General features: G+C 52.7%; 6 protein-coding genes across 6 annotated transcripts; 3 read left to right on the top strand and 3 right to left on the bottom strand.

Annotated features, from left to right (window-relative positions):
- Nucleotides 1-2142: 2142 nt before the first annotated feature.
- On the top strand, nt 2143-3954 carry J4E88_005439 (uncharacterized protein; the record flags this gene model as incomplete). Its single annotated transcript, XM_049399075.1, has 1 exon — nt 2143-3954. The coding sequence occupies one exon, from the start codon at nt 2143-2145 to the stop codon at nt 3952-3954; it is 1812 nt and encodes a 603-aa protein (XP_049254866.1).
- A 2569-nt stretch (nt 3955-6523) lies between these two features.
- On the bottom strand, nt 6524-8564 carry J4E88_005440 (uncharacterized protein; the record flags this gene model as incomplete). Its single annotated transcript, XM_049399076.1, has 5 exons — nt 6524-7508; nt 7554-7837; nt 7889-8135; nt 8184-8289; nt 8513-8564. The coding sequence occupies 5 exons, from the start codon at nt 8562-8564 to the stop codon at nt 6524-6526; spliced, it is 1674 nt and encodes a 557-aa protein (XP_049254867.1).
- Nucleotides 8565-9741: 1177 nt separating this feature from the next.
- PIM1 (ATP-dependent Lon protease pim1) lies at nt 9742-13081 on the top strand (the record flags this gene model as incomplete). The annotated part of the gene is made up of 2 exons (XM_049399077.1): nt 9742-12831; nt 12884-13081. The coding sequence occupies 2 exons, from the start codon at nt 9742-9744 to the stop codon at nt 13079-13081; spliced, it is 3288 nt and encodes a 1095-aa protein (XP_049254868.1).
- Nucleotides 13082-15667: 2586 nt separating this feature from the next.
- Nucleotides 15668-19180, top strand: J4E88_005442 (uncharacterized protein; the record flags this gene model as incomplete). Its single annotated transcript, XM_049399078.1, has 1 exon — nt 15668-19180. The coding sequence occupies one exon, from the start codon at nt 15668-15670 to the stop codon at nt 19178-19180; it is 3513 nt and encodes a 1170-aa protein (XP_049254869.1).
- Nucleotides 19181-20077: 897 nt separating this feature from the next.
- J4E88_005443 (uncharacterized protein) lies at nt 20078-22423 on the bottom strand (the record flags this gene model as incomplete). Its single annotated transcript, XM_049399079.1, has 1 exon — nt 20078-22423. One exon carries the CDS (start codon nt 22421-22423, stop codon nt 20078-20080), a length of 2346 nt encoding a protein of 781 aa, XP_049254870.1.
- Nucleotides 22424-22898: 475 nt separating this feature from the next.
- Nucleotides 22899-24481, bottom strand: J4E88_005444 (uncharacterized protein; the record flags this gene model as incomplete). The annotated part of the gene is made up of 3 exons (XM_049399080.1): nt 22899-23913; nt 23966-24168; nt 24218-24481. 3 exons carry the CDS (start codon nt 24479-24481, stop codon nt 22899-22901), a joined length of 1482 nt encoding a protein of 493 aa, XP_049254871.1.
- Nucleotides 24482-25257: the final 776 nt, after the last annotated feature.

The following is a 25257-nucleotide window of genomic DNA, read 5'->3' on the forward strand; positions in this document are numbered from 1 at the left end:
AGCGCTTAACGTAAAGTATATTAATTTATTATTATTAGTAACTCTACTATACTTACTAGTTTCTTCTTAAATTATATACTCTTTAGCCTCTATAAGTAGCTATATATAAGCTATAGTGTACTTATTAAAGCCTTCTATAATAATAAACTTAATAAATTCTACTATTTAGTTATCTAGCAATATAAAGCTATAATTAAGTAAGTATCTTTATAATAGCTTGTTTTATACATTAATAGTATATTTACCTAGCTAAATATTCTTAAGAAAAACTTAATTATTAAAGATACTATATAGTAACTACTACTTAGTAGCTACTTATTAGTAATAGACACCTTAGCTAGTTAATTTCTATGTCTCTAAGTAGAGAGAATACTATATATATAGTTTTACTATTAGTAGAATACCTTCTATAATAAAGAGTAAATCTTTCTTATATTTAGTACTAAAGGCTAGACTTAGAAGCGTGTATTAGTAGCTAATAGTAATATAGAGCGTAATAATCTTATAACTAAGACTAAGAGTAGTATACTTATATTATAATAGTATAATTAGAGCTTTCTAAGGTTACTAGTAAAAGTATTATATAGTAGTTAATTATAATAAGTAAAAATATAAGTTAAGTTTCTTAACTAGCTAGTATAACGCTCTTACCTTTTCTTATAAGCTTTTATATTAATAATACTTCTCTTTTTATACCTCTTTTTATAATATTATAATAGCGTAGATGTGCTCTAGTTAGAAGGCTACTTATATAGTTTAAATAACATACACTTCAAGCAGTAGACTCTAGAATCCTCTCTACCCAAAGCCCCTAACTACGTTTCAGCCCTGGCGTTTTCGTACGAGACCCAAGTTATACGAGAAACACACACGTCGACGTTTGTTCACCGCATCTGACCCATCTGCATCTCGCAGAATCTTTCCTCTGATGCCAGGCAGCCAGGAACCAAACGTTTTGGCCACCTTTTTCCAGTAGGAAGTCAAACACATCTTTGCAGCCAGCACCGGAATGAATTCAGCAGAGCTCAATAATCTGACATTAACGTAGGCCTGAGATTAACTCAGTCATGGTATATGCTATTGTAGCAGCCAACATGTTTGGTTTTTCTCATGCGGGGAGATGCTCAAGACTGCTCAATACTTGCATCATCGTTTCGATTCTCTTGGTCGCTATAGCCCCATTATACGAGTCCATCCTTTATTAGAAAAAAAGAACGTCCATCACTGCTTGGTGAACATTCTCGACCTCGGACGATATCGCACCCGAGACCTAGAGTGTCATGAAACCAAGAGACTCCCGACTGCAAATTCTGCAAACTCACGCTCGGAGGTGCAATGTCCAAACAGCTCCCTGAAGGTTTTGACATCATGTCGGTCTCCGAACGTCGTTGTGGCTTGGGCCTGAGGCTCGTGGCTGCCATGACACCCGGACACTTGCCCGTCTTGGGCTGCTGAAACCTTGTCCGCATCACAACCCCAACACGCATACATGCGTCCCCGCCGATGAAGCGAGCCTGAACACTGCAATACTCCTGCAGCCTGACTTGCTACATACTCTCCGACGGTTCCTGTCAGGCCAAGACTTTGGCGAGCGGATCCGGGCTTCTCTGCCTCTTCCTCGTCAGGTACGCATCTGATTGGTCGATCGCGGCGTGCGCCTCATCGCGAACATGGATTAGGCCCGGTAACGTCCATGCCAAGCACTGTCAATGCTGTCTACACAGTGGAGAGGCAGCTGTAAGTGTTCGAGACGGGTGGGGGAACAGCGTCGTCGTCACCCTGCCTAGGCGCCTAACCGCCTCAAGGCATCCTCGACATGGCGAAAACGATGCCGGGAATCCATCAAACACTACCAAGTGTGGAACTGCTCCAGATGATCTGTTTGCTTCTAGGGGTAGGTCCTGAGTCTCTTCCATGCCGAAGGAACCGGGCAAGGTACATATATCGCGAAACCCCGAGCCTCATAAGTTCTGCCCACTCTCACATCAAGTCTTCTTCAAACACCTACCTTCTTTTCTTCAAAGTGCCGTGCACTAGTGTTTAATTTTATTGAGCTGAGCTCTTCATTCTCTCTTTTCTCGTCGTAATAACGAAGACTCAAGTTTCATTCCTGTCCTTTTCGATTCACCCAAATCACCCATAATGAAGACGATATACCCCCTTCTCACCCTCCTTTCAGCGGCCGCTGTCGCCGCTGGCCCTCTTCCAAGGAATGTCGACATCCCGTCGAGGGTTGTGGCGCGTACCGAACACATGGGCGAGGCTGCGCCCGCTCCAGCAGTTGACCCTGCTAAGGCAGCCGCCGACGCTATGGAGTCCATGCACGTAGCAGAGGCGGAAGCCAAGGACAAGGCGCACCAGGAAGCTGCTGCAAAGATGGAGGCCGAACACCAAGCCAAGGCTGAAGCAGAGGAGAAGGCTCATCAGGAAGCTGCGGCGAAGATGGAGGCCGAACACCAAGCGAAAGCGGAGGCAGAGGAGAAGGCTCACCAAGAATCTGCCGCTGCTATGGAAGCTATGCACGTGGCCTCCGAGATGGCCAAGGACGCCGCTCACAAGGCCTCTGCAGATGCTATGGAGTCCATGCACGCCGCGTCTGAGAAGGCCAAGGATGCCGCTCACAAGTCTTCTGCGGATGCTATGGAGGCCATGCACGTATCTCAGGAGATGGCCAGTATCTCAGCCGCAGCCACTACCACTGAGGAAGTTGCAGCAACAACTACAGCCGAGGCCATCACTCACGAGACTGTTGCACCGATGACCACGGCTATGGTCGAGCAGCCCCCAGCTCCTATGGTCACTGAACACCCCATGGCACCTCCTGCGGCTGAGATGCCACCACCACCACCTGCGGAAATGCCTGCACCACCGGCTGAGATGCCTCCTGCTGAGATGCCACCGCCACCTGCTGAGATGCCCGCTGAGATGCCTCCACCAGCCGAGATGCCTGCACACGAGACCCAAGCAGCACCCGAGCATACCATGATGCCACCACCACCTGCTGCCGAGATGCCTTCACCAGCTGAGATGCCGCCTCAGGAGACTCAGGCCGCACCAGAGCACACTATGCCTCCTCCCGCTGCCGTCACTGTCGTTCCTGAAGCCCCTGCCGCCGGTAACATGTCCATGACCCACGCTGCACCACCTGCACCCATGGTCACTGAGAGCTTCTCTTTGGTAATGGGTGAGGCTGCAAACGCAACTGCTTCTGCCAACATGACTGTTTCCGCCACCGAGACTGCTGCTGAGCCTGCGGCCACCGAGGCACCGGGCGCAGCTGAGGAGGAGCAGAAGAAGATGGAAGAGGAGCAGAAGAAGGCTGAGGAAGAGAAGAAGGCCGCTGAGGAGATGGCAAAGCAACAAGAGGAGGCCGACAAGAAGGCCGCTGAGGAAGAGAAGAAGGCGCAAGAGGAGGCAGACAAGAAGGCTAAGGAAGAGGCCGACAAGGCTGCCAAAGAAGAGGAGAAGAAGGCTGCCGAAGAAGAGAAGAAGGCAGCTGAAGACGCTAAGGCTAAGGAGAAGGCCGACGCTAAAGCCGCTGAGGAAGAGAAGAAGAAGCAGGAAGAAGCTGACAAGAAGGCGGCCGAGGAAGAGAAGAAGCAAGCTAACGAAGACGCCAAAGCCGCCGAAGAGGACAAGAAGAAGCAAGAGGAAGAGGACAAGAAGGCACAGGAGGGTGAAGCCGAGCAGCAAGACGGAGCTGAAGCCGACGACAAGGAAGACGCCGCCCAAGAGGACGACAAGAAGGATGAGGGAGACAAGCAAGACGAAGCCGCCGACGCCGAGCCCGTCGCTGCTGAAGAGCAGAACGACGACGCCGCAGCACCAGCCCCAGCGGCAGAGTCTGGCGACGCCGTTGTCGAGTATCCTGCTGGTTTCCTTACCTCATCTCGTCGCCGCGACGAGATCGCCAACATGCCCGTCAAGCGCGGTATGAAGGCTGTTGCGTTCTGAGTTGACCGAACGATCTCCTCCGGGTTGTACCCATGGGTGTGCATCTGGACATGCACGGGTATTAGAACATGTTTGAATATGTAGTGTTTAGAATAGATACAAGAATCGCTCATAGCATCAGCTCCATTGTCTTTGTTCTCGTGTCTACCATTGCTTTCCTTTCTGTCTTGCTTCATCTACTGTCCAGTCTCGAATGAACCCAGACATTGCCTGACTGACTAGAGATCAAATGAGGACCTATCTTTTCGACTCTCTGTTCCTATTTCTTTGCTGGTGTATCTTTGCTTCTCTGATATCCGAAGGGTATCTCAACCCTGTACCTATGAGGACTAGGCATCCTTCTTGTTGGCTTGGGACGAATGATGGGCTTTTCCATCGAGTCCTTTTCCTCAGCGGTAGGGGCGGAACGAATGTTCGAGGAAGTGTTGACCCATGCGCTTTGTGTTGGGACAATTGAGTCCAATTCCGAGCTAGCATGCTGTGAATGTAAATGTGGAGGCGAAGCTGCGTTTGTTTGCAAGTTTGCTTGCTCTTCAGACATGATAGCGCTGGTCGTTGGAGCTGACATCGCCGTACCCTGGGTTTGATCACCACTTGTAACAACGTCATTACTCTCGGGGACGCTATCCTCATCGCTCTTATGGCCTCCACGTGGATCGTGCTGATTGCGGGACCCCACAAAGTCCCATAAGCTTGCTGAGTGTCGATCCTCTTGTGGCCGACGATATGTTGACAAAGCTTGCGACGGATTGGTTAATGACCGTCCGATCAGTGAAGACAGCTTTTTGGTAGGCCGGCTTGGGTGTACCGCTCTTGCCAGTCGATTCCTCACTCTCGGGTCTGGATGAGCTGCCGCCATGTCTCGAGCAGATTTTCCTTCTACAACAGCATCGGGGTCTGCACCACGCACTAGCAATGCTTGAACAATTTGAAAGACATCTTGATGCAGCTCCCTCTTGAGGACGCTCTCTTTACAGGCGTCAAGCGAGATAACACCTTGTAGTGCTGAGTCAAGATAGCTTGTTTGCTGGAGTTGTAGTCGTCCTCTGATTTGTAGAAGATGACTGACAACCATAGCGAGCTTTCCAGTTGCAGCGTACTTTATGAATTCTGCAAGGATATACTCTGGAACTTGACCTTTGTCGACTGATGCAGGGGGTAGATGCCGTAGGATGACGTGCTCGTGTTGTGTGATTACGTTTGTGGAAAGGGATCGAAAGTGTTGTCCGGAAGCCATTTGGATGAGCTCTCTTATGACTGACGCGCTAAGCTGTTTTGCAGAGTCTAGGGCTTGTAAAAGCAATGAAACGATGGGCTCGTGTCGTCTATTCATAGCTATAGAGAGCATCTCAGACCTACCCTCGATTGTCGGACTCGCTCCCGCTTCTATGAGCAGTTCAGCTATGCGTCTGTTTCCAAGATATGCTGCAAATGATAGTGGTGTGGCCGACCGTATACCCATTCTGTATCCCTCATGGATCCAGTAGTTGGAAAGTGCGTGCACGTTTGCACCGAACTGTAGGAGTAGTTCGACCATCTTTACGTCGCTGTGGTACGCAGCGGATGTCAGAGGTGTTGTGGCATGTGAACTTGCCAAGTAACAGCTGTCACTGAGATAGTAACCCCAGCCATGGCAAAACTGTCTATCCACATCCGTACCCTTGAGTAGGAGTCGTCTCATCAAGCCCTTGCTTCCTGTCCTCAATGCTAACTCGAGTAGCTTGACCCCCTGTGTCCGCACCTCTTTGTCCAGGATAGCGTCCATAATCAGGGAGTAGAATCGAAAGTTCGTCCGTGCAAGTCGGCTTCGATCCCTGTCGGTCAAATGCGCGACAACCTCCAAAATAAGCACGTTTGGTAGCTCGGCGAGTCCAGTGAAACATGGTCGAGAATAGTCGAGGATAAAGTCGAGGGCTCGGTGGTTGACTTCACGCAGGTGGCGGAGGTCGGCTGGACTGAGGGGCGCAACGACATCGCGGAGAAGCTCATTCGGGAGGCTTAGTAGTCCTTGGGGTGGATGCGCCATGTCGTAGGTATGTGATAGTCCGGCGAAGTTAATGTGGTGATGGGATGGCTTCGTGAAGTAGTACAATAACAGTCGCTTTGGCCGCCAACGGTAGAGGTGCGCGGGAGCTACAACAGAGCGTCTGATGAACTAGACGATGTATACGAAGTACCCAGGAGCGTACAAGTGGTGGTGGAAGAACAAGAGAAGTCCCTTTAATACTCTCGTCGTAGACGTTATACGCAGGGTGCAGCCCACTCCAGGACTAGCGCTTGAGTTGCCTGCGACAGCGCGCTTTGACCGGACCCTTTCTCGCAACATCCACTCTGCTAGTGAATACATGGTCTCCGCGTTCAGCTTTGGGTTAGATAACAGTACGATATAGCCCTCAATTCTCCCGGTTGAGGTCTGCGAAGCGATAGCCCGATTGCACGTTGTAGAGAAAGATCTCAGGCGGAAGGTGTTCAGACGGCACACCAATGACACACGAGCTGATGATCTAAAGGATACTCGTGCAGACCTTTTTACTACATGTCACCCGAATTACACGACCTCATGTGCCATCTAGACACGCTCGTCCACTGCCCCGGGTGGCCCACCTGCGACGCCCGCTGGCCCAAATGTACCTCGATGACTCGCACCATCCTTGCCATCATCCACTGCTTCATCGTCATCTCCATCGTCGAATGTGGCTTCTGACATGAAAGGACTCTTTTTACGGATCTCGCGGCCCTTCAAAAGTAGCACCACCGGCACAAGACTCAATGCTAGCCCGACAAAGCCCAGAAGGCTGCCAGCCCAGCCAAATCCTAGGTTCTGGAAAAGCGAGTATGAGGCGAAAGGTAGAAAAGCTCCAAACGTGTTACGACCAAGCGATGCGGCTGAAAGTGCAGAAGCAGCGTATTTCTCGTAAGCATCCGTGAGGTAGTTGACTACACCCATGTAAATAGAGTAGATGCCCACACCAACGATGCAAATGCCTATCGCAGGCACGATCCAATGAATCTCTGGTCGACACGTCCATCCATACATGAACAATCCCGCAGTAAAGAGCAAGGAACCAGGGATGCTGGTATATAAGCGACCTTCGGGTATGGGTTTGCCAGGGCGTTCCTTGTTCTTGGAAGCAGTGCGAAGATACATCCAGTCTTGTAAGGGATTGATAAGCGTACCAATGAGCGCTCCAACCGTGATGGCCAACTGGACAAGACCTGTCTGGAAGGTACCAAAACCGTAGCTAGCGCTGAAGGTTTGGACGACTGAGGAAAAGAACAGGAAGAGGATACCCCAGGCGAAACTGATCCAAAGAGTGAAGAAGGTGACGACAGGCTCGGTGAATAGCATCTTGGTAGGTCGCATGAATGAAACCTTGAGCAGGCTGGCTATTGAGGGCTTCTCGAGCTCTGACTCTGCGTAGACTTCGCGACCGGTTTCTTTACGAAGCTTCTGGGCGCGCTTTTTGAGGATGACGTCGCCTCGAGTTTCCTTGAGGATGATGTAGAACACTGGAATTAGAGCCGCGTTGTAGATGATTTGGATGTAGTAGATCCTGCATGTTCATTAGTTGGGTCAATCAGGTAATGACAATACTCACCATCGCCAAGGAGATTGCAGTCCCGTGGAAGGATAGCCAAGCTGTACAATTGCGCTGCCCATGAAGGGTCCAAGAGCAATACCAGCTACGGACGTGAAGCCGAAAATGGACATTGGCAGACTCCGAGCTTTGTCACCTTTCCATACATCGCTAATGCTGCCGCCCACGATGTTGATGGAAACGGAAGATGCGCCACCGCCGAAGAAACGGGTGACGACCAAGGTTGCGAAGTTATCGGCAAAGGCTGAGCCGAACAGGAACAATTCGAACACGATGTAGGCGACCTGCGTAGGGGTTAGCGATTTGACGAGTTATGCGGCCATCCACAAACGTACAAAGTATCCAGGCATTCTACCCGTGTTTTCGGTCAAAGGTACGAATAGTAGCGGGAAAAGAGCGGCTCCCATGTTCCACGAACACGTCGCCCAGTAAAGGTTTGGAAACGGCTCATTTTGAACGTTGAATAGTGTTGCCATGTATTCGTTTCCAGCGCCGTAAGACCCAGCCGGAAGACCTGTCAAGATGGAAATAAAGCAAACGGTTATTGTCAAGAACCATTTGTACTTAGTTGACCAATTGAACCTGGCTTTCGTCAACAATTGAGTATAAGTGGAAGTCCAAGGTACGTACGGGTTGTCAGGATCTTTTGGACCGTCCCAAGTGTGGAGTTCGACCTCTTTGCCATCTTTCATGCGGGTTTGCACTTCCTTCTTGCGTCGAGGTAAAGATGCACCTTCTATCATGGATTAGTGAACATGCGATTGGGGTGGTTCACTTTGAAAGCGTACCTGTGTTGTCATTGAGCGACGAATGATGTGACATGGTGATGTCGCTTTACAAACACTAGCTGATCGTGAGTTGAGTGAAGGTTAGAACCGCTGTGGAGGTTGAGCAAAATGAAGGCTGTTGCATTGGTAAAGTATAGCGGTATGATGAGATTCGGAGTGATCTCATAGTACTTGAGCCGCCGTTTGCTGGCCTTGTGACAAGCGTTCGGCGCTGGGCGGACATCATGCCGTTGGCATGTGTGGAACGCGATGACGTTAGCGTGACCATATCGTGGAACCTACCATTGGCGTGGGAAGATCGCCCGCTAATTGACGTGACTTGAGCAGAGGCCAAGAGGGAACTGGTGGATCTTCTCCATCATCGTCACTCCGTCGTGGCTTCCCATCGTGGATGGGACAGCACCGGGATCAGCTGGATTGGTGCCCCGTCAGACGCCTACAAGGAAGCTATGTTTTGCAAACAATGTTATATACCCTTAGTTGAAGTATATGTATACCATTCTTCTTACAATTAGTGAGCTACAACGCTTTGTATGCCACAATATGCGACACGGCTTGCTCTCGAACACGGCCTCACGTGAGCGCGCGATGAGATTCGCGATGGCTGGGGTCTCTACGTGGCCCGGTAACATGACCCACGCGTGTAGCCACGTCCATAGCGCCCTTGGGGAAGCATCGCCCACGCGCATTGAGGCTTGTTGTGCGCACCATTCCATGCAATTTCGCATTCGGAGTATATATTCGGGGCATATCTAGGAACGCTGTAAGAAGCACGATGTGCATTCGCACCCTAGAACGAGATTGCGCCCTACAACGGAGTTAAGAGTCGATATGACCAGATACGCGTCTTTTCCTCATTGCGGCAAGAACGCGCATCGAGATTACTAGGCGCATGTGATGTATAAGCAAGATCGAGCGGTCGGTCTTCGCTGCTTTCGATCGGATTCGATGATGTTCTACAAGTTTGGAAACGTAAACGGCGAGCATGAACCTTGGAAGAGAAGCCGAGGTCGGAGCCTGACGATAGATGGCAAAGTGACTGCGAGCAAGCGACGTGAAGTAGATTGGAAGGAGAAAGGGTTGAAATGGATTGAGGTGCCAGAATCGAGCAGTAATCGAAAGAAAGGCGGTGGTTGGAGGCGGATTGGTAGTGTCGCGTGTTGCCGAGGTTTTGCCATCGGGGCTATCGGAGGAGCTTGGGCGGTGATGATGTCGAGATTCGGAAGGATGCTGAGCAATTCACACGCCGCCACTACAACCTGTCAACCTTCATTGCACCCCACCCGACCCTCTTCTTAGATTTCCCGGTCATACTACGAGTGCCACGTATCCCCACGTGCACTCTTTTCATTCTTTGTATAGTATTACCACCACCCACGCCGACATAACGCCATTTCACCATGTTCCACGGACAGAACTTGCCGTGGCGGGCGGCCCTTCGTCAGGCCTCACGATCAAATGCGAGGACTATCACCACTAGAGCCTCGTCGCGCCATCTCCCCGCACAATGCACGGCATCTCTGGTTGCCCGGCAACATCACCGGTGTTCCTCGCCGCCCGCCGCGCTCTTCGCATACCGCAGCTTCTCCACAACGTTGGGTAGACGGAAGGAAGATGATACAAAGGCGCCACCAGAGCCGCTGGAGGAGGCCAAGGAGGAAGAAACAGAGGAGTCCAAGAAGTTGAAGGAGCAGAAAAGAGCAGAAGAGCTCGAGGGCAAGAGCGATGCGCCTGAGCCAATACCACCAAAGGCGAGTTCTGGGCGAGGCAGCGCAGCAGGAGGAAGCGGTTCAGGCGGCGACGGCGGTGGCAAGAAGCGAAAGGGCGCCGAACGAGCCCTCGTCAAGCCTTCGATACCCGACGTCTACCCGCAAGTCATGGCGATACCGCTCGTCAAGCGTCCGCTGTTCCCGGGGTTCTACAAGGCCATCACAATTAGAGATAGAGAGGTCGGACAGGCAATTGCGGACATGGTCAAGCGAGGACAGCCCTACATCGGTGCATTCATGTTCAAGGATGATGGTGCCGACAAGGACGTCATCCACGATCCCAGCGAGGTGTACGACGTGGGCACATTTTGTCAGGTCACGAGCGCATTCCCCGTGGGTGCTGATGACAACTTCGCCATGACCTGCGTCCTCTACCCACACCGCCGTATAAAGATGACTGGTCTCAAGTCGCCACCGCAAGCGAAGGAGGAGTCATCTGTGGCTGAGAGCACACTGAGTGAGAGTGCGGACACCCCAGAGCCGGAGGCAGGCGCAACACAATCCAAGGGCGATGTTGTCGCTAGCTTCGAGGAGGCAACAGAAGAGGCCAAGGCAGCCCAGGGAGCGCTCGTACCCACCATTCTCAAGGGTCGCAATGTCAGCATTGCCGATGTCGAGAACATGGTCGAAGAGCCATTCGATCTGAAGAGCAACAAGACAATCCAGGTGCTGGTCAACGAGATTGTCAACACATTCAAGGGAGTGGCACTGCTCAATCCGCTGTTCCGCGACCATGTTTCGACCTTCTCTGTCCACACCACCATGAACGTTGGGGAAGATCCTGTTAAGCTTGCTGACTTCGCCGCCGCGGTAGCACAAGCCGAGTCGCATGAATTACAGGATGCGCTTGAAGAGATGGACATTGAGAAGCGTCTCAGCAAGGCCTTGGAAGTGCTCAAGAAGGAGCTCATTAGCGCGGAATTGCAAAAGAAGGTTGCCGACGATGTTAATGCCAGAGTCACCAAGAAGCACCGCGAGTACATGTTGATGGAGCAGATGAAGGGTATCAAGCGCGAGCTCGGCATCGAATCGGATGGAAAGGACAAGCTTATCGAAAAGTTCAACGAGAAGGCTAACAAGCTGGCTATGCCTGAAGCCGTGCGCAAGGTCTTCGAAGAGGAGATGAGCAAGCTACAGGGTCTTGAGCCCAACGGTTCCGAGTTCAACGTCACTCGTAACTACCTTGACTGGCTCACACAGCTACCCTGGGGTCTGCGCAGCGCCGAAAACTTTGGTATTCAGCATGCGCGAGAAGTCTTGGACGAGGATCATCACGGACTGAAAGATGTCAAGGATCGCATTTTGGAGTTCATCGCTGTCGGAAAGTTGCGCGGCACAGTCGAAGGAAAGATTCTGTGTTTGGTCGGTCCACCCGGTGTGGGTAAGACGTCGATTGGAAAGTCGATCGCTCGCGCTCTGAACCGTCAGTACTACCGCTTCAGTGTCGGTGGTATGTACGACGTAGCAGAGATTAAGGGTCATCGAAGGACATACGTTGGTGCGCTACCAGGACGCATCATCCAAGCGCTTAAGAAATGTCAAACAGAGAACCCCCTTGTTCTCATTGACGAAGTCGACAAGATCGGACGCAACAGCAACCACGGCGACCCAGCATCAGCACTTCTCGAGCTGCTAGACCCAGAGCAGAACAACAGCTTCTTGGACCACTATCTGGATGTACCTGTCGATCTTTCAAAGGTTCTGTTCGTGTGCACAGCAAACATGGATGAGACGATTCCACAACCATTGCTTGACCGTATGGAAGTGATTCGACTGTCAGGCTACGTTTCCGACGAGAAGATCGCCATTGCTGAAAAGTACCTGTCTCCCGCAGCTAAGGAGATGAGTGGGCTGAAGGACGCCGATGTCGTTCTCGAGAGCGATGCGATTGTTGAGCTCATCAACAAATACTGTCGCGAGTCTGGTGTTCGAAATCTGAAGAAGCACATCGAGAAGGTGTACCGCAAGTCAGCGCTGAAGATTGTTACCGATGTAGGCGAAGATGCTCTCCCCGAGGCTGCAGCGCTCACTGAAGAGGGCAAGGCTGCGCAAAAGGAGTCAGACAAGGACAAGAGCGATCTCAAGGAGACACCAGAAAACATCGAGGAGCAGACCACCGAGAAGCCTCGCGTCGCGCTCAAGATCCCAGATTCCGTGCACGTCTCCATCACCAAGGACAACTTGAAGGACTACGTCGGACCCGCCATCTTCACATCAGATCGTCTATACGACTTTACGCCACCCGGTGTGGCCATGGGCCTGGCATGGACGTCGATGGGCGGTTCAGCGCTCTACATAGAATCGATAGTGCAGAACGCGCTCTCAGCATCTTCATCGCCCGGTCTTGAGCGCAGTGGATCGCTTCGGGACGTCATGAAGGAGTCGACCAGTGTAGCCTACTCGTTCGCCAAGAGTATCATGGCCCGCGAGTTCCCCAAGAACAAGTTCTTCGAACACGCGAGGATACACCTTCACTGCCCCGAGGGTGGCACACCAAAGGACGGACCGAGCGCTGGCATCACCATGGCGACCAGCATGCTCAGTCTGGCACTTGACAGGAAGATCAGGGATGATGTTGCCATGACTGGTGAGCTGACTCTTACCGGCAAGGTGCTGAGGATTGGTGGACTACGTGAGAAGACTGTTGCTGCACGGAGAGCGGGCGCAAAGACGGTCATTTTCCCACACGACAACATGAGCGACTGGCTTGAACTACCCGAGGTATGCTGTCCTATTCTAAACAAAAGTGGGAATGTCTGCTAACACATCACAGAACATCAAAGAGGGCATAGAAGGCCGCCCCGTCCAATGGTACAAGGAAGTCTTCGACATTGTCTTCCCAGATCTCGACAAGGACGCCGCGAACAAGATGTGGGAGAAGGAGCTCAAGGGAAAGAAGGGTGACCGCAAGAAGCGCGAACAAAAGAAGAAGGAAGAGGAGGAAGAGGAGTCTGGTGAGGACGACGACTGAGCGAGTCTCACTTGGGACGAAGTACTTGTACGATAAAGCGAATAGCGTGCTCAGCAGCGCAACGCATTTTGGGCGTTTTTTGCATATGCATTGGCGATAGAGCCATAACGATTCGACTGCATTGGTAATGAATGATAACAATTCTCTCTTCTCAGAGTGCTGTTCAATGCGTAGCATGCGCGTGAGTGAAAGAGGTTCCGATGATGCAAACGGATGATCTCACGTCAACCACAATATGCGGGTTGATAAGAAGGAAGCATATCCAGCATGATCCCTTCTGCCCTCTTCCGCGTTCACAGGCTGCCGATAGCGGGGCGGTCCGTACCTAGCTACCACTCCCGTCTTCGTCCACAGCTCTGCTATACCTAGGCATGTCTTCAGCCCACCAAAGATAGGACCTTGTGGAAGCAGCATCATTTACGCTCATCGATCAGAGTTTCAGCCGTTTTCTGACAGCATGGTAGCTACGTACCCAAGCTGCAGCTTCCCAACCCCTCCCTTAGCCCTCGTGGTTTTTCGTTACCCCTCATGCACGAACCCCACCACGCGTCACAGGGGGGATCGTGGGATGCCGCAGCAAGCCATGCGCATATTTGCGCCGGGCATTTTCGTGACGGCTACACTATGCAATCGATTAGCAATAGTGCGTCGTCAGCTTCAACGGCCGAATTTTGCAAGTGCCGCGTTACGCCTGGTTCACTCTGCGCCTGCATGGCATGGTGATGGAAGGAACTATGTAGTTTGTGACGCAACTGCCACATGTCTGAAGCCACCTGGAGGACCAGCGGGCTAAAACACGACTAACAGAAGAGGAGAAAATGCCAACGCTATTCGTGGCGTTTGTGGCTAGCAAGAAAGAATGCATGTGGTGATGTTTCAGCGCCTTACGCGCAGCCCGTGTGCGTTAGCCCTCGACTCCTTCGTCTGGTGCATGAACCACATTGACGTGTCAACGGGCGTTGCCTGGTATATATTGTCAGGAGCGTGAACAACGCACACTGCGAACTGGAGGGAACGAATCATAGTCAGGGGTTGGGAAAAGTTGAGGTTGTTGTCAGACTTTGCTGTTTCGGTGGTGAGGAAGCTTCACTTTTTGTTTTGGTGGTTTTGCTTGTCCTTGGGCGTGTCCTCGAGGCTGTGATGTGCGGCGGCATGGCGCGGTCCGGTGAAGTGGGTGAGGGACTACAGATCAGGGCTTGGGAATGATAAGATGCGCAAGGGATAGGTCCTTTGTTCATTCTTGATGCTCATGATGGACAGCTTCAAGTTGTTGGGAAGACAGCCGGAAGTACAACCCAGGTCAGGGATGGAGATGCATTAGCGAGCATGATGGCCCCGAGGTGCAGCAGCAGCTTTACTCGAAGCTTGCCGGAGCGGTGCCTTGTGCGAGCAGGTGAGTGGGGCAGTTCGTGTACTGTTGCGACGACGGAGTACCTTCCCGCAAGTACCATGAGGTGCAGTAGCTGCCCTCGTCTACGCGTCGACTAATGTACGCAGGCCCAAATGAGGGGTTTTGGCTATATGGTGATGTGAAAATTGATGAGGGGCGGCGGCTGAGGCAGGGAAGAGCAAAGGGAGCAAGAGCAGGAATTTAATATGGCGATTCCCAAGGGTCGGAGAGGCAGCGGGTGGTGGTTGAGCATGCCAGCTGCGACGGTGAGATGTGTGACTCTCACCGCAGGTCTGCTAGAGTGGCTGCCACAGGCTCGCGGCGGCCAATGGGTAGGGGATCGGTGCTATGTCACGGCGGGACCCAGGGCGGCGTCGCGCCTGATTTGACAGGCAGAGGACCAGATTCGGGATTTTGGTGCTGCGGCCGCTGCAGGCAGAGGGCCTTTTCTGTCCAATGTGGTGTTGGCGCTTGACCGCCAGCTGTACAGCAGATACATGGCTACCATAGGGGGGCGCTGCAAAAATTTACTTCTGCTTTGCATTATTTGATTCTTCCCCGTCTGCTGTATTCCACCTGGGACCGAAGGCTTAGGCGTGTGTGAGGTGCCGACAGTCGCCTCTGGAATTGTGATTTGGCGCCTTTGCCTGGGATACGCTAAGGCGGTGTTCAACCGTTCGCCCGCCTGCGCGCTGTCATTGGCTCCGCGCCCCCAGCCTCAGTCGCCTTCATCCCATGGTGCTTGGGACGACTCATCATCGCACATTGCATCGCGTCGCCTCTGGCACACCTCCGCCAGCCTCCTCGCCGCCGCCCTGCTCCTGACCAGACCCCCGCCGAGCCTCACCAGCGACATCCGCGTGCATTGCCCTGCGGCCCGTTTGCTCATTTGGGCGCATGTCGCTTGGGCGTCAACAATAGACGACCGCGGTATTTTCGTCATTAGCACGGAGATTGTCGTGCAGATTCTGCAGCCCTCGAATCCGCAGCGAGCAGGTGGCGTGGCACGGAGCATCACGTAGATCCATGGACGCAGACAGCCACAGTTACACAGGACCGCGACACAGCATGCAGTCGGCGCCAAATCGATAGCACCAATCCAGTCGACCCGTATCGAACCACCCCGACCAGGAACCTCTCCGCAGCGCGCCCGCCCGCCAACGTCACGCCCGAAGGCTGGCAGAGGGGGATAAGAGATGCCGCTGCTATCGACCGACAATGGCGACTCGAGCAGGAGTCGCAGCCGCCAGCGCGCGCGCACCGAAGTGGGCGAGCATAGGAGCATGTGGGACCGCCTCAACTTCCAGAAGATCGGCTCCTGGCTGAAGAAGGACGAGCACACGCCGCCGCCCTCGCCCACCAAGCCCAGGATGTCTGAGAGCGTGACCAAGGAGAGCAAAGAGAACAAGGACAGCAAGGAGATCACGAGGCCCCATTCGAGCGGTGGACTGCTCGGGCGGAGAGGCAGCAGGAAAGTCATCCCAGGTCTGCCGAGGCCCCTGACCTTCAAGCGAATGCAGAGCGAGAAGAGAGACAAGCTGCTCGAGGTGCCCGAGACGGAACATCGAAGAGCTGTCTCGGAAGACCGCAAGAGCTCCGTGCCCTCGAAGCGAAACCCCTCGCCCCCTCCCATGTCTGTGCCGTCCATGTCCGCTCCAGACGTGCTGAGTCCGCACGAGAGTCATAGCGAGAAGGAGCAGGAGTCATTGCCAGAAATGGAGTCATTTCCCAGTATAGAGCGCACCATTGGCGGCGGTCCCGACTCCAACATACCAGCAGGCGCGCGCCAGGTCGACTATGGCATTGAAGAACCCGAAGACTACATGTCGGCCGGCGAAATGTCCACGATCGAGGGGCCCCCACAACTTCCGCCAGTCGAAGTGGCAGACGCCTTTTCGGACCGCGGCTCCCATCACTCAGGCTCAGACATCGACGATGTACGGTTGCAGGAGGAGCTTGAAGCAAAGTGGATCCTCAACCTCAGCATGCACTTCCGCGACCTGTCGGACCGCGAGAAGTTCTTCGTCACCTTCGCCGAGGAGCCCACTAAATGGAGGCGGGTTACAGTATCGTGCGACTACCGCCATCTCGAGGCCGACTCACTCGAGGCCGATCTCAAGACGATGCACTACCAACGCGACAAGAGCAAGCGCATTTACGAAGCCATCCGCGACTCCCTACCCGATATCCAGTTCTACGACACCGTTACAAACCTCAAGCTCGAAACTGCCGACGGCCGTCTCCATGTACACGTCACCGAGGATATCAACGAGGCTATCCCGTACCCGCCTACGTCAGCTATTGAACACCTCGACTGCAAACGCTTCCGAGAGAGCGCCATCTCTTTCGACTCTCACATCTCAGGCTTCGTGTACAAGGTCTCCGTCAACAACAATACGTACATTAAGAAGGAGATCCCGGGTCCAGATGCGGTCGAGGAGTTTTTATATGAGATCAACGCTCTCGTCAGCCTGCAAGAATCCAAGTCAGTCATCAGATTTGAAGGCGTCATAGTCGATGAGCAGAACGAACTCATCAAAGGGCTGCTCATTAGCTATGCCGAGCTGGGCGCGCTGGTGGACGTCATCTACGACTTCAAGCCCACAAGCCAATACAAGCCCATGGGCCAACTAACCTGGGAACGCCGTGAGCGGTGGGCACGACAAATCGTCGAGGGTCTGTCCGAGATTCATGAAGCTGGATTTGTGCAAGGCGACTTCACCCTCTCAAACATCGTCATAGACAACGACGACAACGCCAAGATCATCGATATCAACCGTCGCGGTTGCCCTGTCGGCTGGGAGTCACCTGAGCTGGCTAGGCTGGTCGAAAGCGGACAGCGTGTAACAATATACATCGGCGTCAAGTCAGATCTCTTTCAACTGGGCATGGTACTGTGGGCGCTAGCCGAACTGCAAGACGAGCCGGAGCGCCAACAGCGACCACTAACTCGCACCCTCGATCGACCAAATACAGATGTACCGGTGTACTTCCGCGATATTATCAGAGCCCTGCTCAGCGACTCCCCCCAAGGGAGACCGTCAGCAGCAAGCCTGCTCAAGAAATTCCCTGACGATATACTAGACCGGGACTTCAAGCCCAAGGCTGCCATAAGAAGCAGTGTTTCCACACATCGAAGCGACAAGGAGTACATCGACCCCAGGACAGCAGTTGACCTCGAGGATATATCCAAACACCGTCGCCACTCTAGACAGCAGTCGTCATTCGAGGAAATCAACATACCGCGCACAGAATACCCCGCATCCTCTGGCTCATACATCATTCCCGACAACCGCTCCGACCGTGGACGGTCTCCTGGCCCCTTGAGCATCAGCGAGAGAAACAGACGAAGCGAATACTCGCCTTATCCCGGCCACCGGTCCGTCATGTCGCTCGACGACTCAGAGCTCGAGAATGAGCTTGCAAGCCTGCCAGCTAGTAGAGAAACGAGGTGGGAGCAGATCTACGTTGACGGCGATACCAAGCTCGTTCAGCGAGGATGCGCCGACCTTGACGTCCATGACTTTGTCACGCAAGAGCCGAAAGACATATGTATCACAAGTCCACCAAACGAGATGGAGAACTCATTTCTTGGGGGCAGGCCAGCCGACGACGCTCCGCTGAGCGTGTCATTTGTTGGACTCCAGCCACACTCTATGCGAAGCAGCGCACAAGGATCGTCTGATCAGGATCATCGAGAGTTTGGCAACAAGGCCTCCTTTAGCACTCGCGTACACGAACTGGCACAGACACAGCCAGATCAAGAGTACTTAGATTCAGATGCCTCGCCGGGCTACGAAGAAGGTCGAAAATTCCAAATCCCTGCCTCTGGAGTGCTTACCAACCTGGAATACGACGTTGCCATGGACTCTTCCGCCTCCAATACTTCCCCTCCGTCGCGCGTCAGCACCGGCTTCTCTGTTTTCGATCGTCCAGAACCTTCACGCAGAGTTGACACGGGCTTCTCAATAGCGCAAGGGTACCGTATGCCAATGCATCAAGATTCAGGCTTCGGAGATTCCGAGCGGGTATCGTCTGAAAGCGAGCGAATACGCCACAGTCTTGACGAAAGCATCAAGGACCTCAACTTTACTAGCGAAGATGAGGCAAGGATCGACGAGCGACTCTGGGATGAGAAAGGAGCCCCCAAGTTTGGTGAGGGCGTGCGTGCAGCCGAGCTGCAGATCAAGCCGGAGCCCATTCCCATATTCACCATCCCGGCATCCCCACGCAAACAAGATAAGCAGAAGCAGGCGCGCGCATCGATGCCACCTCCGCCAATCCCGAGCGTTGGACCGGCAAACGTGCTGAGCGTTGAAGACGTCCAAGACAAAGCTCTAGAAGAGAAGAACTCAAATACCACCATTCGAGCGCCTAGTAGACGCAGTCCGTACGCAGGGCCAAAAGCTGTCGACTCTATGGATATTGTTTCGACCGACGCCAAACACACCTCCAAGAAACCACATACCATCAGTTCGTCATCCAAGGACAAGCTATCGAATAAGCGAGCGAAAGATCCCTCGTACGACGATTACCTATCACCAGCCGAAGACGACGATGACGATGACGACAAACAAGCATCAAACGATCTCTCCGACTACCTCACTCACTCCATTTTCTTTGACCAAACTATTGATTACACACGCGAGCATCAGAAGCAGAAGCAGAAGAAGACCACAGGTCACGGTTCGCAAGGACCAAAAGTTTGATATTGAGACCCTTCGTTAACCTTTTCTTTCTATTCCTTTCCACCAACATGCATTCGCTTTAAGCCTTGTCTTTATACCAAAGTCTTTAGTAGTATTTTTAATCCTCATGTGTGTATTCGTTCCTTCTCAACTCCTTCCTTCCTTCTTTCCTTCTTCCCTTGTTTTGTTAGCGATTTCCCGGGTCATTGGTACATGAGCGTTTCCTTTTACGGTTGGCGGGCGGGCGTTGTATGTCATGATCTAGGCACTACCTCATGATGTACGATTGACTTTTTCTTGGGATAGGCTGTGATGTCTCCATTTCAGGCGTTTGCTTTTGGCTGGATTGGGCAAGATTGGGGATACCAGGTCGATTTAGCATTTGGTAGCATGGGTATGGGCATTCTGGGAATATATTGCATTGTCCTCTTGCATGAGTCGTCTTGAATGTGACAGTGTACTTTCGTTTGATCTATGATGAGGGGATTGGGGACTGGACGAGCGTGTCTAGAGATGGCACATGAGGTCGTGCGATATGAGCAATATGGAGCAAATCAGTCGCCACAAGCACGCCAATCTAAGAAAAAACTAAACACCCTAGAGCCTACGTTGCTGTTAGGTTACCTACTTTGTAGGTTTTTGTCTTAATGTAGCCCGCAGGCCTGTTTGGTTTTTTTCTTGTATGAGGTGCGAGTGTCCTTTAGATCATTAGCTCACGTATCACATGTGTGCATCTTCTCTCCTATCAAGAGTAGGCGGCGAGGTAATGGATGCTGTTTTTACATGAACAATGAATCAAACACAGGTATTAGTCATTATCACGACTACAAGTAAAATACAGATATGTGCGAAGAACGCAAGAGAGAGTCACGCCTGCGGAACCCTACCAGCGGAAAGGAAAATACGGTCATCGATGCATCACGCCTTGACCCTGCCCGCGTTCCCAGCTGGGACACCCACGACCTCAATCGGCTTCTTCAGTACCGGGCCCTGCTCATCATCCGAGACCTCCTCCTCAGATTCGTCATCCGAAGTAATGGCGTCAGAAGTGCCCGCATCAGAGATTTCGGACTCCGAATCCCCATCCTCGGATGCGTCATCATCATCGCCTGAGCCTTCCTCTTCGGAGGAGTCGTGTTTCTCGCTTTCGATCTCGTCCTCATCGCTCGAGCTCACATCCGAATGTTCGTCCTCCGAATGTCCGACCTCGGCAGCGTCGCTTTCGTCTTCGTGCTCCGTCTCAACCTCAACCTCACTCTCGCTCTCGTCCTTTTCTCCTGAACCGCCACGCATCTCCACCCCGTTCTTCACCTTATGCTCTTGCTTGGTTCTGTCTTCATGCTCATCCTCTGACGATGACAGCTCTTCCGGCTCCTCCACGTACATCTTTCCTCCACCCCGCAATCCTGGTCCTTCATTTTCCCGAGATTGTGTCGAGCTCGCGGAGTCCCTTTCCTTCTTCTTGTCCGAAGATGAAGACTTGCGACTGATCTTGCTGAATGCACGGGATGCGACAGATGGCTTTCGTTCAGGTTTTTCACGGCCGCGGGCCGACTGCTGACTGCTTTGGCTATCCACAGAAGCACGATTCTTTGCGCTAGCTTTACTGTCGCTACGTTTGGGATAATTTGTACCTGAGCTGTTTCTGCTCTCATTGCTGGAGGCGTTCGATCTTCGCTTTACTTGCGAGAATGACACTCGACTGTCGTTGCTTGACGCAGCCGATGATCTCTGCGCTGTCGCAAAGGGGTCTTGGGGGTCGTTGTCAGAGGCAAACGGGTTCTCCAGTGTGTCTTCAGGCGCGGCCCTACGTTTGTAGTCGGCAGGCCTCGAGGTGTAGTTTCCTTCGCCATCGTTTAATGAAATGTGATCGGGAGAGTACATTGACGAAACAGATTTCTTGGTGGAGCCGTAAGACCGTCTTGCTGCGTTGTCAAAGAAAGGGTCGACATGAGCCCCCTCTGCAATTGACGGCATCGTCGCGTTGAAGTCTGGCCTTGCCTGATCGTTCATACTCATGCTCCTAGAACTTCCTTTAATGTTTCGAGCGGTCTTTTCGTTCGTGTCAGGGCTATCGATACCATCAGAAGCGTCGTTTGCGAAGGTGTATGCTCGCTTGGGAGTTCGAGTGAGCAACGTTTCACGACTCTTGCGCTCACGCTTCGACTTGGAGGAAGAGTCGGATCTCCGGCGAGTGCGCGGTCTTTGAGAGTCAGAGGGCCTCTTATTGTCTAGATCAATATCTTCGTCATCGGAAACTTGTGCCAACGAGCGGGCTTTTTCCTCATCTTCCTGTCGCTGCTTCTCTTCAGCTAGTCTCTGTTGTTCAGCTGCGCGCTGCTTTTGTTCGTCTACCAGCCTTTGCTCCTCTGCTAGACGATCAGCTTCCTCTTGCTTCTGCCTTTCTACCATTTGCTTCTTCCTTTCCGTCATCTGGCGGCGCGCCTCTGCAGCTCGATCTAGCGGTTCAGTCGGCTTGATCGCTCCTGTACCAATGCTTTGTTTGCGCTTGACGTATGACTGGGGACGTTCAATGTTCGCGTTGTTAGCGTCGACAACCGTAGCCATGCTGTCAGACGACTCGCGTTTGTTTAAGCGTGGTGTGAAGGGCAGCGCGGGGCGATTGGGTTTTGCCCATTCTCTGGTACTATTATCAAGGTCGACGTCTATCATGGTGTCGCGTTCAAACTCTGAAGGATCTCGGAGAACTTCGGGTACTGGTGCATTCGGTTTCTTTGGGGATTTCTTCTGCGCCTTACGCCGTGAGGGGTCCAGCTCGCCCTTTTCAATCTTGTTCCATATTTCCGATGCTGCCGTTTGATCTGGATCATATGCGGTACTCGCAGGCTCTGCCTTCGGCCTTGTAGTCACCGTTCGCACGGGCTTTGGAGAGAGTAGCTCAGGTTGCTGTACCCCAGTGGATAGAAAGACTCGACCAGGAGGTCTGACAAGCCACTCACCTCCTGAGTACTCAATCTCCGGAGTATGCGGCAGTGGCTTCGCGGCCGGCGCGACGTGTGTGGAAACTACACTCTCCGAGCCGTACCACTGACCGCTATGATATTGTTTGCGTGGACCTTCGAGGTCATGAAGTTCAATGGGCCGCTGTTGCGAGAGACCGGCGATTTCGATATGGCGGCTGCGCTCCACATCGTGGACTGCATAGCGCACGCGCCTGTATGCCCTGTAAATGTAGAATGTACCGAGCGATGCCACGACGATTACAAAACTGACGATGATCGCTGGAAGTACCGCTAACGCCATGGTATCCGATAGGAGTAGTCGGGGACTTAGATAGTCAAAATAAGTGCTTGATGGTATGGATGGGTGGTAATTCTTCGCTGCACTTTTGCTATAGTGCGTACGAAGAGGTCTTTACAAGTCTGTTGCGGAAAAGATGTAGACATTGCTCTTCATAGACTACCTGTGATCAGTCTCTTGAATTCCATTGCTGCAATAGCCACGACGATGTAGTCGGTGAAATATGCGAACACTTCAAGAGTGCGCTGCGAAGTGCATTTCGCCATCTTCACATATCTCGACCACGTTCCGGATACTATTCCGAATTGACTATATGTTATCATTCCTCAAAATGATCACAGTTGCGCAGACGTCAGGAGTTGTAAGAGTATGTGTATTTGTTTGTATTATTTTCATATATTAACACGCATATAGAGCTGCGTTATGAGCATCGCTTCTACACGAGTGAGGTCTAAATGCTCCTCTCATGAACGAAGTTCTAGTTGCAAGTGCCGGATCCGCTCTGGCATCCAGAACCACAGTGGCCTGAAGTAGATCCGCACCATCCATACTGCGAGCAGCAGTTACCGAATGTTGAACCAGCGCAAGTAGCACCACCCTGAGTTCCGCAAGTGCCATCAGTAGACACCTTCTTGGTCGGGGCGGGGGTGGTTGAGCCGCCACCGCTGCCACCAGTGCCAGTGCAGGTTCCGAAGGCAGAGTTGCAGCCAGCGCTGCAGTGATCAGTGGATGATCCGCACCAGCCGTATTGAGAGCAGCAGTTGCCAAAGGTAGATCCAGCACACGTTCCCTTGCCTGAGCCGCAAGATCCGTCAGTGGAAACAGCAGTACCACTGCCGCTGCCACCGCCGCCGGAGGTAGGAGGGGTAGTAGAGCCGCCGGAGGTGGCAGTACGGTACCAGTTCGCCTCGGGCTCACCCATGCACTCGCCCATGGTGACACCGCGGTAGCCCTTTGACTTGAGGTACTCGAGCATGTAACCAGTAAGATTGAGAGCAGTCTGCTCATGGATGTCGTGGGCGATAGCGAGGCGGTGACCTGAGGCGGGACCACCAACGGTGGTATCAATCTTGTTCTTGAAGTTGTTCTTGGCAACCTGGATGTTGGATAGCTGGTTGTAGTCATCCGTGTCCAAGTCGAAGTAGCTGACTACGTATCCCAAGTTCTTCATCACTGCCTGGCAAGCGTCGTTGCAAGACGAGTAAGGAGGACGCATGTATGTGGGGTACTTTCCGATAATGTTGCGAATGGCCATTTCGTTCTTGACCATCTGGTCGTAGCGCTGCGCATCGGTGATTTGGCTAAGATCCTGGTGAGACCATGTGTGGGATGCGACTTGGTGACCTTCGGCAACCATACGCTTGATCACGTTGGACCACTGCGCTGTGCTGTCGATTGCGCCTTTTCCGAGGTTGATTCCCGTGACGAAGAATGTGGCCTTGAAGCCATATGTGGCGAACTGGTCGAGGACGCGGTCGGTGTAGATGTATGGGCTGGATGCTAATTAGTCGTGCTATCAATACGTGGGGTTGTGAATGAGCCTACCCGTCATCGTAGGTAATGGCGACAGTGCCAGCCTTCTTGCAGGCGTAGACACCACCACCTCCGTATGCGACGCTGCCCCTCTGAGGACGGGGGTCGTTGCGTGTGCTGGCTCCACCAGGTGTCTTGTTGGCGTCGCAAGCCGGGCCAAAGTCAATCAAGCAGTCAGGAGCTTGGCAGTGATCTTTGGTCGTTCCGCAGTATCCCTAGAGCGAGTCAGCTATTGTAACAGTTCAAGATCTAAGATCAACATACGGCACCTGAGCAGCAGTAGCCCGCAGCGCACTTGGCGTTGGCGAAGCTGGGTCCGCAACGGCCGTTCTGACCACCTTGGCGGGTTTCCAACATGCCATCCCTTGGCTGAGCGGGGTGTCGAAGCACGCGAGCAGCGACAGGAGGTTTAAAGTCGGCTTGCAAGTCTCTCGGTAGGCCAAACATCTTGGGTGCCCCTGGGACTCCACCATGAGCAGCCACAAGAGGCGCCACAACACCGACGGTAAGGAACTCGGAGAAGCGCATCTTTCCCAAAAATTAGATAATTAACAATAAGACCAAAGTCAAAGTCTTCAAAGCGAGTGACAGCTGCCAAAGGAAAAGATTGGCAAAGTGAGAGACTGATAAAGGCCGGTGTAGGGACGGGGCGCAATAAAATAAAACAACAGCAGCAGCAATATACTTATAAACGCCAACCCCATGCACACATCTCGACGCATCGATAGAAAAAGACCGGAGAGCATGACGTTTCTGGCAACTAATGAGCGTGCGAGCTAGGTATCGCAGATCAAACATCGCGCATTATAGCCAAGAGGCGCTCGCGCCGGCACACCTCAGAACGAATACGAAGGAGACGGCGGGCGTGGCACTCGGGATGTTGGGGGAGATTCCCACATGGGCCGCGCCCAGAGCATGGCTACCGTACTCTGGCGTACGATTGGGATAACAGTGCTGCAGGCAAACCCCAACAACGCATCGCTAACACTGTTAGCACTGCCGGACCATCGAATTGCCGCCGCTGTCATGCTGTCATTCATGTAGGGACCGGGTGTAGGAGGGCTCCCAGCGCGATAAGAACGGCGATAAAGAAGCAATTCCCAGCTGTGCGACGGCGCACCTTGGCTTCAACAAGCTGACTGTTCGGGCGAGGGAGTTAGGGGGCAAAGTCGGGTACAGAAGTTTGCCAAGATTCGGGAGGATGCAGCGGCGGAACCAAGACTTGCCCAGGCGCACCTAGCGACGCTGGGCTGTTCTAAAAACAGAGCTGCATGCATGGCGTCGACTCGCGAGTGCCTTCTGGA

The sequence above is a fragment of the Alternaria novae-zelandiae genome (assembly GCF_023758075.1).
Source record: "Alternaria novae-zelandiae strain BMP 2774 chromosome Unknown scaffold_10, whole genome shotgun sequence".
NCBI classification, from domain to species: domain Eukaryota; kingdom Fungi; phylum Ascomycota; class Dothideomycetes; order Pleosporales; family Pleosporaceae; genus Alternaria; species Alternaria novae-zelandiae.